The sequence below is a fragment of the Eublepharis macularius genome, chromosome 17, assembly GCF_028583425.1.
Source record: "Eublepharis macularius isolate TG4126 chromosome 17, MPM_Emac_v1.0, whole genome shotgun sequence".
Taxonomy (NCBI): domain Eukaryota; kingdom Metazoa; phylum Chordata; class Lepidosauria; order Squamata; family Eublepharidae; genus Eublepharis; species Eublepharis macularius.
In genome coordinates, this window is record NC_072806.1 from 461,134 (window position 1) to 473,731 (window position 12,598).

Here is a 12,598-nt window from a genome sequence, read left to right on the forward strand (position 1 = left end):
GTTCGTGCTGTCCTCTAGAATGGATAGCCAGAGAGGGGGCATTGGTGGAACGTAAGCAATTTGGGCAGATCTGGCTGTGTTTTTATCCTGTGGATGGTCAGTTATATGTTTGTTTCAGAAGAGGAACGGTGTTGGTCTATGGTAACAAAACAGTCCATCAGCACCTTACAAACTTTAATTTCTTGGATTTATACTCCGCCCTCCCCACACCAGCGGACTCAAGGCGGATAACAACACAATTTAAACATACATAAATGTCATTAAAATTATAAAATTACTATATATTATCATTAAAATTACAGCTATGCAAATATATATATATTGGAGGGGTATGCAAAGGCAAATACATACGTACATACCTACATACATACATTCCAGCACAAGTGTTCATTAGTCAGAGTACAAGAAGATGTGAGCTGCGACTCACAAAAATCCATGCCAGAATAAATCCAGTTAGTTGTTCAGGTGCCACAGGGCTTCTGTTTCAGACTGTTTTGTCTTCATAACTGGAGTTGAAGGCGACAAGGTGGGATCATAAACATTTTAAACAAACACATGTAATAAAAATGTTCGCCTTCTGCGCTGAATGGGCTCCGCATGGTATTAATTCCTACGGAAGCAGATACTGACCTCCACTGCCGCCTCCAGAGTGGCAGCAGGTTGCCCAGGTGTCAAGGCTGCAGGTAAACCAAAAGGAGGTCCTGGGGTGACATGTGGCACACGTGTCACAAGTGCGCAACACGAATACCGTCTGCGGAGCAAAGACCCACACGGATGGCGGGACCGCGAGCCTAGTCTCTGCCGGTGAACTGAGAGCGAAGCGCCGCGAGGCTGGCAGGGAGCCCTCCGCGGCCTCCCGAGCCCGAAGGGCGCGCCGCGAGCAGGGCAGCCGCGCCGCTCCTTGCGGCCTCCTGACCTGCCCCGATGCGGCGGGCCAACGCAGCGGTCGGCAGGAGGCACTGCCTGGGCGACGCGGGCGGCTTCCCGGGAAGGCCAGGGCCCGGCGCTGCCTGCCGGGCAGCCCCTCCGCGCAGCCGGGCCTGCAAAGGAAGCCCTCCAGCGGCCCGAGCGGCGCCCGCTTGGCAGGACCGGCGGGACGGGACGGGCTCCGCCGGGGCTGCCTGGGGCGGTGGGCGCTGCTTGCGCCGCATCTCCCGCTGGCCAGAGACCCGCCCCGGGCGGCGGCCCCCAGCGACGCGCCCGGCGGAAAAGCCGCCGGGACGGGCCGGGAGGGCGGGCCGAGGAAGGCGCTCCCGCGGAGCGGCTGCTGCGCGCAGGGCTGGCCGCGGGCCGGGCGGACTCGCTCCGCTCCCTTCAGGCGGCGGGAAACCGGCGCCTCCGTTCGCCTCTCCCAGGAGCGCCGCGGCCGCTCGCCCGGATCCCTGCCGGGAAGGGGGCCCCGCAGTGGGCCGTCTCCCGGGGACTTGGCGGGGCTCCTGCACCTGGGCCGCCCGCCCGCCCGCCCGGCCCCCTCGGAAGGCCCTTCCGCGAGAGGCCGGCGCCCTCCCCGGCGCGGCCCTCCCTCCCCGGCGCCCCTCTGGCCCTTCCGCGGCGCCATTTTGTGGCCTCTGCGCCGCCGGGCGGCCATTTTGTGGCGGGCGAGGCGCTCTCCGGCCGCCGAGGAGGGGCGCCGCCTCAGCCGGGGCGGCCTTGGGGGCGCCCGCCCGGCGGCCTCGAGGCTCCGCAGAGAGCGCGGCTGCGGGGAGGCGAGGGGCTCCGAAGGCCGAGTGGCGGAGCTGCCCCGAGAGGCGGGCCGTGCGCGCGCCCCCCTCCCCGCGCCTCGTGGCCCCCATGCTCTGCCTCGCCGGCTCCCTTCTCGGGGGGCTGCAGGGGGCTAAACGGGGGGCCGGGCCTGCACGGCAAAGGGCCGTCAAGAGGCCGCCCAAGAGAACGCGAGGCTTACAACCAAACAGGCAGCCGGAACGGGCGGCAAGTCGCGCCTTCGAGTTCAGCCGAGCAACTGGTTGTCCCCGCGCACCGCGCACCGCGCGAAGGGGACCGAGTGGCGCGCGAGGGTCACGGTAGCAATCCGGAGCAGGCCCTGGGGGAGCTGCTCTGGGCGCCGGCAGCGGGCCAGCAGGGGCAGCTTCCCTGGCTGCCGCTGGTGAAACGCCCCCTCCCTCCGTCCGTCCGTCCGCCCCCCCCCAATTGTTCAAGTGTGAGGAAGGGGCGAGCCCGCCTTCCCTGAGGGCTCCCTCCTGTGCCTGCCTCCCCCAGGCAGAGTCAGCCGTGAAGTCCCACAGCCCAGTTCAGACACCCCGTTAGAGCAGGCGAGGGAAGACTGGCTGGGTTTTCTTCTCAAGACAGCCGGAACGCCTCAAAGGGGGACGGCCTTTAAAAGAAGGCCCTTGACCCAACACCTGAGGCCCCGCCGGGTCCGCCTCACCAGCAGCACAGGCGTATTTGGCCCCGGTTGCTGAATGGGGAACAAGGAACCTGCTGACCCCAGCGCTGCAGAGAGTATTCTTAGGAGCGGCTAACAGAGCAGGGCAAGCAGAAAATGCTCGGGTTGCAACGGATTATATTGCATCTGAAATCATTACGTCAAGGGGAATGAGAATTGATTGACAGTAGAGAAAAATGATGGCTAATAAAGCCGCTCGTATTGACTTGCACTGTGTGATACACCTTGAGTCTCAGTGGGAAAGGTGGACTATCAATAAATAATACAATTTCAGTGAAAGATGACTGAGCAGCCTGTCAAACGGGGAATAAATTAGGGACCTTAAGAGAACATCCTCGGAAGTATTGCACCTCGTGGTCGTCAAAGGGGCTCTCTGTTTAGGATGGCTCTGGTTGTGCAGTTTCTAATCTGAGCCAGAGAGCACGCACGCACTTGGGGTCTGTTTTTGAAAGTATTAATAACTTCTTGTATAATTTGCAGCACTGGTCCCCTGCTTTTCTTTATAGCAGTGATGACACTTACCGAGGCTACAGAGGGAACAGCTAAAGTTCTGGGATGCTACCTAGCATAATTGCCCCCCACCCCACCCGCAGTGTAGCCCTTACACATACAGTTGGTTTAATCCACTAATTACCCAGTGGCAATATATGATCCTTTATTCATTTGCCCATAATGCATATATTACCCAGCCTAAAAAGAGAGAGAGCTCATACATATTAAAATTTAATATTTTTCCTTAAAAATTATTTTCACACACCACAATTATCATTGGGGACATCTGTAATAAAAGGTCCCAGGCACAGCAATTTCTAAAACCGCTTCTTCCATCTTTTAATGTAGTAGAAGAGAGACCGATATAAAAAGAAAAATGAAAGGGGCAGACTCAAAAAAGATTTTAAAGGTCTCAAGAGATTTCTGAGAAGGATACTGCATAACCTTACACCTTCTCTGTTTTCAGCAGTTTATTCGATTTGTGCAGTAAAAAAAATTTTAAATTCAAGTTTGAGATGTGATACTGGACATCATAGATGGCAGTTTCAAACCAAAAGAGTCAGGATTCGCCAGGATGAAATCTGCCGCTCAATATGCGAAATACAGCAAAGAGGCAGAGGGAGAAGCCTCGCCTGCCCGCCTCCGTCAGGAGAATACGATTGAGGCATCTGTGCTGCCCCCTTATGGAGAAAAGAAGCATTGATGGAAGAAGAGACTTTGGCATGAGAAGCATACATAGTTAAAAAAACAAAACTAGGCAGCCATTTTTGCCAATGCATTCTGTATATGTGCACACTCTTGCTTTACAGCAAACTTTTCAGTAAACCTAAGAACTCGAAGCAAAAATGAGAATAGGAGTGAGTGGTGGGGGAGCGAAAATAATTTCTGAATCGATAACGACGGGACATCAGGGTCCAGTACAAGTGTTCCCTTTGCCCTGAAGGCCCCTGCCCAGGTGTGTGGGGTTGCTCGGGAAACCTCGTTTGTGGTGGATCTGCTCACAAGGAGCCCCCTTTTCATTCTTCCCTCACACAAGTCCTGGCCTTCACACCCGCTCCTGGAGCTTAGCCCTGGGGACGTGAAGCCAACCTCACCCCTGCACGTTTTTTGCCTCCCCTCCTTCCTCCATTCCTTTTATCTTTTGATCACAACCTGGAGGATGCTAGTAGGGAACGCCGACTGTCAGGCTTGTTCAGAAGCATGAAAAGCATCCCCAAGACTTGTTGCAGCGATTTCTTGACTCGTTCTCACCAAGGGTCCTCCTCTCTCTTTAGGCTAACTGAAATTCCTGCCCCGAGCTGAAAAGGGGGTGCAGGCTGATTTCCCTGCCAGACGGAGCGGAGGAAGGGGGAGACAGCCACTCGTCAAGCACCTTTATTTTTCAAGTGTTTTGCTGCCCTTCCCGTGGCTGAGGAAATCTGTGACTGAGGTACGGATGCAGTTGCTCCCTCTGGTGACCTCTTATCTGCTGAGGTCTTTGTTGTGCAAGCTGCATTTGCCATTTGTACAGCATGAAGTGACACTGCACTATGGATTCTCCCTGAACTGGAGGAGGCGGATGAGCGAGACTTGCAACTGGACTCTGAACTGCGGATAGATTTACCCACCTCTTTAGTGGCATTTTGAAGACACAGCTCATGTCCAATCAGTGGAAGTTCACAAGCTGTCCCTCTTTGGACTTTACCTTCCAGCACATAAAATCACCACCCTTTCAGAATCCAGCCAAGCCTCCCCCCACCCAGCCCATGACAGGCAGGCATGTACCAGTTGTGGACTTGTAGCCAGCAGCTGCAGCAAGCTTTCTGGGAGGTAAAGGGGCAGGGAAGGTTTCTTTCACTGTGCCCCACAGGTCTCCAGCATCAAATCTCATGACTGCCCAGTGTGTTATGCTCCGCCCCAAAATTAAACTCTAAAACAAAAGAAGAAAAAGGCTCAGATGGGAGAAAACGAGATGAAACGTGAGGTCAGAATGTGGAAACCCGCCATGCTGGCTCCTTTGGTCCGCACACCCCGTCTGCTGCAGACCCAAGAAAGATGCTTGTGCCTCATTTGCTCAGCAGGATCATTCTTTTTGCTTGACGTGGCAAGATTTGCAAAAGAGGCAGCCATTTAGAGGGTAGCAGCCATCGTCCGTAGGTTCTGGGGACAGCAGGACCCGGCAGCTCTGCAGCATAAAGGAAATCAAGGATTGACTCGGGACCCCCAGAGAAAGCGTTGCAAATGCTCAAGCGCTCCCCTCCACATGCCAGAATTCACACACACTGCTTTTCCCTGGGGGAAATGATGCATTAAACCCAGATCAGCTGCAAAGTTCAGCTGCACGGGGGGCAGTTACAGCACATAGAATCAGCTGTGTCACGGCCCAAAGCACTTCCACATCTGTGACTTCAAGAAAAATGCTAATTTAAAGATATTTACATTTGTCAACAAAGCCTAGCTTTACCCCACTGCATTTATTTATATGTTCAATACTTGTTCTAAAAAACTCCGACGTGTTTTTACTTTCAGTCTGGCAAAGCTGCATTCTGGTACATCACTAGCGAGGGGAGTTGTGGGCAAACCAAATCCAGGCCTGTCTAGGCACTAAAATGGACCACAGTAGAAAGTGAGGGGGGCTGGTAATGCAGAAGGGGGAAGGTTTTGGAGGTTCATATCAAAATATGGTTTTTGGGGGAAAGAAGGCAGAAATAGGCAAGTTCTTCCATCTCGGTAAATTTCAGGGGTTGATTAAGTGTCCAAATTTCTGCTCTGCATATCCTATTACGTTGTTTATTGAATGTACCAGCTGTTGATTGCGTGGGCAATGCTGTGTAATCTGCCTTGGTTCTTAATGAGCAGGGTAGACTATCAGGAGAGTGAAGGGACAAAATCTGCCTTGTGTGATGACGGGACACTTCACCCAAGTATCTGTAGCAATTTCCCCCTTGGCTTTGTGAATCTTCGGTTTACATTCTGTGAATGTCCAGGGGTAGCTCAAACAACTTTTTCGGGTAGTTGGAAGACTGTAGCAGTCATGGCCTTGATAATATAAGTGACTGAAGGCAACTCAAAGAGACATAATGGGTGGGCTGGCAGGGGTAGCAGTTACTAGAACGTTCTCTCCATGGCGAGTTTACAGTTGGAGTGGTCTTGGGGGGTTGCAGGGGGAAGATGCTCCCCCCTGGAGAGGAAAGGAGCCATTCTTGGAGATGAGCTTTATAAAACAGGAATGCTGGAGACGGCAGGCTGAGGCTGACAGAGTAGAAACGAGAAACCTGGACCTACTGAGGGAAAGAGGGTTGCATCTTTACGCCTTTGGTTTTCCTATGCTCAGATGCTGTAGTCGTTTGCTCTTCGACTCAAGTTTTACCACCTATTGTATCCTTTGATTGTTCATATAACTTAAGATAAAATTTTATCTCCCCCTTCAAATTTGAGTTATTTCATCTTTGCAGCCATGAACAAAGACTCCAGCTTTGGCTCGTGTATATCAAAATACCTGAGATTATCTCTAACAAGGGAGATTTTCAGAATCCCCGCTACCCTTGGCGGAATTGAAGAAGGCAGTTTGGTTCCTTTGCTCTTCCTCTTGGCTATCAGCTTGCAATTCTGTTAGCAGCCTGCTGAGGGCAGCAGAGAGGGACCCTCTGAAAGGGCCTGGGCGGGAGAAGGATGGAGAGGAGAATTACTGACTGGGGGGCGGGGGGCGGGGGGCGGGGTCCCCAGCCGGCCGGTGGAGTAAAACAGCGGCCGAACGGCCGAACGGCGATGCGTGGAAATACTACATTTCCTTTAGCCACTCGGTAGCCAGTAAAAACAACATCCAATAGATCGTGACATAACCACGAAGATAAAAGGAATATTTTAAAAATAACAGGAGAAAGAGAAATGGAACTGGAGTGTCATACAACACAGTGGAGAGAGAAGTCCACTGAGGAAGTTCCTGTTAAAAAATAACTTTAAGAGAGGTGGGGAGACACCACTAGCCAAGGAGAAGAAAAGCCACTTGGGGCTCGTCTGCATCCGCCCAGCGAAAACCGTGATGGAACCCGGACGGGAAAGAGAGACCAGGTCGACGTCGAGGTGTCGCCAAGAAAGGAAGGGGGCCCTGAGGTGGTGTGCAGCCAGCAGCCACGTTCAAGGGTGAGGCCAGCTGACACAGAATGGCCAACACTGCTCAGGGGCGGGGCGGGGGCGGGGGGGGGAAGCAGGGACGGCTGGGCCAAAGGACCGTCGGCAGCAATCTCACCCATGTTCAACATCCAGTCCTTCCCTAAATACATACAAGGAAGTTTATATTTAAAAGTGCACAAACTGCTTTTTCCAGGCTCAAAGTCATTTAAGAGAACTCATTTAAAAGCCAGCTTTTTAAAAAAAAATCTGTAAAATTAACCAATGAGGGTTTTTTGGTCAAGTGGATTGGTTGAAATAAAAGGAAATTTTTGTTCATTTTCTTGCTTTTCTAGGGTTGTTTTTTTTACAGGAACATAACACATGCATTTAGATTTATGCTAGTTTATGTTGTATGTGCTTTTATGCTGCTAAAAAGGAGGGGAGGCTCTTTTTCCTGTGCTCTGTTTATAGTCTTTCCGCATTTAACTTTGTTGTGATTTTTTGTTCCTCTCAGAAGCTGCTTCCAACAGGTATCTGGAAAATTGGCATATAGATACCTTCAGTTAAAAAAAATCTAGAAACAACATGAGGACCCAAGGAAAAAACTGCAGTTTGTATCTACTTTTTTATTTTATCAATTACTATAACACTGATGTTACAGGAAGGGAAAGTTGTGGACTAAATTTTTGGTAGGTCTACAGCATCCTGCAAAACTTCTCTTCAAATGGCTACAAGACAAGCAGCCTCCCAAGTGATACCTCACACACAGTATTTCCCATTTTGGTTGACGCCTAAAAGATGGTTGAGATTTCGCATTTGAAAAAGCGTGCGCTTCCCCAAGCACGCGGGCCTCCAGGCCTCCCTGACACCCCACTTACTTGGCAGCGATAGCAGTCTTCGTGGAAGCTTCGTCCCAGGCACTCGATCCTGTAGCTGTCCCTCTCTTTGCTGGGAGTAATGGGCTTCTCACAGGCACTGCACATGTATGCAAACTTCCTGAAAAGTAGGTGTGTGGGTTGCAATTTCCCTGTCTTTCATACTGCGTCTTATCTTTAAAAAATCTTCAGGCATGCTTCAAGAATCCGTTCACAATTATTTTCCCATTCCCCTGAGTTACTCCTTTTTTCTCTTTCCTCTTAAGGAAAAAGGACTTTTTAAAAAACATGGTTCTACGAGTTTTTACATAAATCACTCCAAGAGTGTAGTTGGAAGAGAATATAAAACAAATTTTAAACGTACGTGCTCACTTTTAGACAACGGGGACCCCAGGCAGACAAACCCGGTACCTGTAAAAGTCGTCAAGGCAATGCACTCCACCCTCCTCATCCACTGCAAAGGACTCCTCCACAATGCTCCGGTCACATTCCACACAGACAAAGCACTCGGGATGGTATCTGCTGCCCACGGCCCGCACGATCTGGTCCAGGATGAGAGCCTGGCACTTGGCACACTTCTCTAGGGTGTTCTGGGGGTGGAGGGTGAGCCCAAAGAGGCAAAGTCGGAGGTAACTTGAAGGGCCTGATACTGGGGATGGCTGGCATATTCCTCTGTCCTGCCTAGCGTGCAGGCGTGCATCTTCACCAGCTGCCCCAGAAGCAGCCTCCCTCTTTGAAGAGCCACTGCCTGGAAACCAACTACTATGGGACAACAGGCCCACTTACCTTGTAGCAGGCAGCACACAAAGGCCGCCCCTCTTTCTGGAAGAAGGGCTGTCCTGCCAAGGCAGAGTGGCACACCCGGCACAGGAAACACTCCGCATGGTACTGCTTGTTCATTGCTTGGATGGCAGGAACCCAGGAGCAGATGGTTTTGTGGCAAAAGGCACAGATGTCTAGGAGGAGGAGGAGATCACACCAGGTTTTGCGCTGTGGGAGTTTGCATTCCTGGGCCAGGACACAAGACCTTTGAGGAGTGTCCGCCATTTAGAGGTCCTTGGAAATCAGAAACCCCCCACCCTGCCCTGCTTAATGCTTTGCTTTTATTCCCACCTGGAGAAACAGCCCTCTCCACCAGCGCCTCGGTCTCCCCAGCCCGACCAAGGCTGGAAGATGGAATGCGAGTGTGTCTTAGGTCTGCTGGAAATGCGGAAGAGGTCTGGAATGCAAAAAGAAAAGGAGGCAAAGCAGGCTGAACATGGCAAAAACGGTGCTTGGAGGTCCTTGTTTCATCAGGACATGCAGGGGCATGCAACGCTGCTGCTTTGTACGGAACCAGGCCACTGCCCCTTATCCTCAGGGCTCGGCCGTGGAATGGCAGCAATGCTCCAGGCTCTGAGGCAGAGATCTCCCCTCGTCTTGCTGACAGAAAGATGTCCACCGGAGATGCCAAAGACTGACCCCAGTACCTTCGGCATGCAAAGCATCTGCCCCACTGCTAAGCTGTGGCCCATCCCAGGGGCACGGGAGACAGTGCCCAGGCCCACGGGTCCAGTGCCTGGCGTCTCTAGTTTTTTAAAAAGTATCTGAAGCAGCTGGTATCAGGGAGCTGCCTTTTCTGCCCAAGGCCCCGGAAAGTCGTCAGAAAGAGCAAACCCTTGTGTTTGTGGCCAGACTTGCCTCCTCCTTGGGTGCCAGCATGCTTTGCAGTATTGCCAAGGGCCCTGGGGCAGAAGATGCCTCTCGGGGTTCTGATGCAGGTAAGGGAGGGAGCAAAAAGGCTGGCCAGGGAAGGCCCCCTCCTTTAGCAGTGTGAAATGAAGGCAGAAATCTAATCCTGCGCTAGTCAACATGGCAGCAAAGGCCAGAGCAGGAGGACGGGAAGGAGCAGGCTTCCCCCGCAGAAGGAAAAGGGTTTTGAGCTAAAAGAAACCAGGACAACTTAAATTGCAACTAACTCTCAAGAGAAGATTTCTGGATCCTCTGTGACCACGAACCTCCCTCCCCCTGGCATAGTTCCCTGCCATTTTGGAAGGATTTGAGAAAGTGCTTTCCTGGCCCGAGGCCCTGCGGAGGAGACCATTGCGGGGGGGGGGTCTGGTGCAGCCAAAGGCGTTATTCCTCGGTTCAGCAAGGGGCACTGGGGAAGGGCCCTTCCAAAGATCACCTGTGGGGCTGCGGCTGGCCAAGCCCCCCTCGCGTTCGGGGCAGCAGGAACAAAGGGCTCCACCCAGGCGGGGGCAGAGGGCGGCGGCGGCGGCGGCGGCGGCGGAGCGGCGGCGGCAGCCCCCGGGGCAGGCTCCACCGGACTGCTGGGCCCGCAGGAAGGAGAGGAGAACGCAGCGCCACCTGGAACACAGAAAGACCCCCGCTGCTGAGCGAACACCCGCAGCCGCAGCCTTCCCTCCTGCCGAGGGGGCCGCACCCCGTGCCCAGAAGCCGGGCCGGGCAGGCGGGGGGGGGCACACCCAGGCCAGGCCAACTGGAGGAGCCCCGAGCCCTCCCGGGAGCCCCTCCGCCTTGGCTCCCTCCCGGCTGATCGCCTGGGCTGGCCCGGCTTCGGGGCGGCGAGCCCCGGGCCCTCTGCAGCTGCGCCCGCCGCCGCCGCCCTCGCAGCTCTGCCCTGGCCGGCTGCAGGCGAGCCCCGCCCGCGAGAAAGCGCTGAGCCCGCCGCCCCGCTCACCTCCGCTGGCCGAGGGGCGCGGCGGCTCGGGCGCGGCGGGGCGGCGGGGGCTCCGCGGGCCTCTCAGGCTGTCCTTCGCCAGCGGAGCCCTCCCGGGGGGCGCCAGCCGGATGAAGAGCGTGGAGCGGCGCCGCGTCTCCGCCGGCAGCGGCAGCATCTTCGCCCTGCGGGGAGGCAGAGAGGAGCGGCTGCCCGAGCGAGTCGCAGGCCAGGCGCCAGGAGGCCGCCCGCAGCGCGCTCGCCGCAGCCCGGCAGGCTGCAAAGGCGGCTCCCCAAGCGCGCACAGCCAGGCCAGGCGGCCCCGGAGCCGGCTCGCTTCCCCGCGGCACAAGCTGCACCCCAGAGGCAAGCCGGCCCGGCCCCGCCGCGAGCCCCGGGCCACCGAGAGGCGCCGGCAGGCAGGCAGGCAGGCAGGCACCCCCTGGGCCGGGCGCCCGATCGGGCTCGACGGCGGGAAGCGCTCCGGCCGAGGGCGCGGCGTTTCAGGAGCCCGAGCCGGAGAGCCGCACGCTTCTCCCGGGAAGGGAAGGCTCCGGCGCGGCGCGGCGCGGCCGGAGCCGCCGGGCAGGGCGCACGCGGGCCGGAGCTCCCCGGCGGAGCTTACTTGCGTGTGCCGAGCGGCGGCCTCCACTGGAGCCTCGCCGCTGCCGCCGCCCCCTGCCCGGCCGTCTCCATAAAAGGTGAAGCGGGAGTGGGCGCCGAGCGGGCCGCTACCTGCCCTCGCCGGGAGGCGGAACTCCGCCCGCCCCTCCCGCGGAACTCCCGGCCACGTGCTGCGGCATCGCCGGGCGCGGCCCTGCCTGGCCCGCGAAAGGCGTCGGACTCTGCCCCGGGCGTCCTCCTTCCTGTCTGGGGCGCGCCTTGGGTCAGCCCTCCGGGGAGGAGGGGGGAGCTCCGGGCCTGCCTCACCGCCCTCCGCAGGGCCAAGCGCGGCTCGGCCGGGAGGGGGAAGCGCTTCCCCGGCAGGGGGGCGGGCAAACGGGACTGCTCAGCCGGATGCGCCGCGGCGGGGGGGGGGGGGCGCTTGCGGGGAAGAGAGCCAGGCCGGCCCCAGGCCGCCTCTTGGGACAGCGGCGCCAGGCCCAGGCAGAGCCCCGGCAGGAGAAGCCCCGCGGCTGGCCGGCCTGGTGGCGGCGGAGAGCGCCCTCGAGGCAGACCTGCCCTTTGGCCGCCCCTGCTGGGGCTGCGAAGGCCAGAGACCGTCGGGTGTGGTTTGCCCCTGCCTGGCCCTCCTCCGGGGCCTCCCTCCCAAGCACCAACCAAGGCCGACCCTGCTTAGCTTCCCAGCTGGGCCTTGCCGGGGCTGCCCAGAGCAGAGGCCAGCGGGCTCTTGGCCACTCCCCTCCCAGACAAAGCAAGGAGCTTCATAGCCGACAAGGCCTTTTACGAAAAGGTAGAAGGCGTAATCATCCTGCCCGCCTCTAGGGGGGTGTCTAACAACCCAAAGCGGAGCAGAACAAGCCCCAGAACTGGGGCAGGGACCAATGTGCCCTCCCGCTGAGCCTCTGGCACTGCTGCCCGGCCACAGCCAGTCCCGAGGTTCCTCCTGAGGCTGCTGTCCAGGGCAGGCAGGTGAGCCTGGTAACTTCGTAGCTGAGAAAAGAGCCTTTGTCACACACACCTTTTGGGCTTGGCAAGTCTTGCCAGCTGCCAAGGCCCAAAATGAAGCCGGTGTTGCGGGCAGGTCCCTGCTCAACCTGTGCTGTGCTACAGAGGGGTTTGGAACAGCTCCTCCGGTTCCAAGTGCCCTCCCCCCAGAAGTTGCAGCCCCGTCCTTGTTGCTGTTACAGATCAAGGCTGTCTACCCCCTTCCACACACAGCCCAAACGGTCCCCTGGCAAAGCGGGATTCACACTGAAGTTTGGTCCATGCCAAAGAAGTGGCAGCTACCCAAGGCATGCCCTCTGCTGGCAGCTGCACAGCTAGCCCCAAGTCAAGCCAGGGCACCAAGCAGCCTACCCAGGTAGCTGTACCCAGGGCCTGGCACTGCTGATGGGCCTGGGCATACAACCATCTCCCCTAAGGGGCCAGAATGCCCATGTCCCCTGAGAT

At 56.6% G+C, this 12,598-nt stretch overlaps 2 protein-coding genes across 3 annotated transcripts; both read right to left on the bottom strand.

Annotated features, from left to right (window-relative positions):
* LOC129344845 (uncharacterized protein C10orf95-like) lies at positions 1 to 1,558 on the bottom strand. Its single transcript, XM_055001751.1, has 2 exons — positions 631 to 1,558; positions 1 to 506 (listed from the first exon to the last, which is right to left on the bottom strand). Exons 1-2 carry the CDS (start codon positions 1,556 to 1,558, stop codon positions 454 to 456), a joined length of 981 nt encoding a protein of 326 aa, XP_054857726.1. The 3' UTR covers positions 1 to 453.
* A 1,553-nt stretch (positions 1,559 to 3,111) lies between these two features.
* FBLIM1 (filamin binding LIM protein 1) lies at positions 3,112 to 11,262 on the bottom strand. 2 transcript variants are annotated; one of them, XM_055001615.1, is made up of 8 exons: positions 11,151 to 11,258; positions 10,547 to 10,710; positions 10,031 to 10,212; positions 8,977 to 9,082; positions 8,650 to 8,819; positions 8,275 to 8,453; positions 7,867 to 7,984; positions 3,112 to 5,060 (listed from the first exon to the last, which is right to left on the bottom strand). In XM_055001615.1, exons 1-8 carry the CDS (start codon positions 11,219 to 11,221, stop codon positions 4,959 to 4,961), a joined length of 1,092 nt encoding a protein of 363 aa, XP_054857590.1. In that variant the 5' UTR covers positions 11,222 to 11,258; the 3' UTR covers positions 3,112 to 4,958. The 2 variants fall into 2 exon arrangements, with proteins under 2 accessions (XP_054857590.1, XP_054857591.1); XM_055001616.1 differs by lacking the exon at positions 3,112 to 5,060 and adding an exon at positions 7,623 to 7,779 and having other exon boundaries at positions 11,151 to 11,262.
* Between the last annotated feature and the right edge of the window lie 1,336 nt (positions 11,263 to 12,598).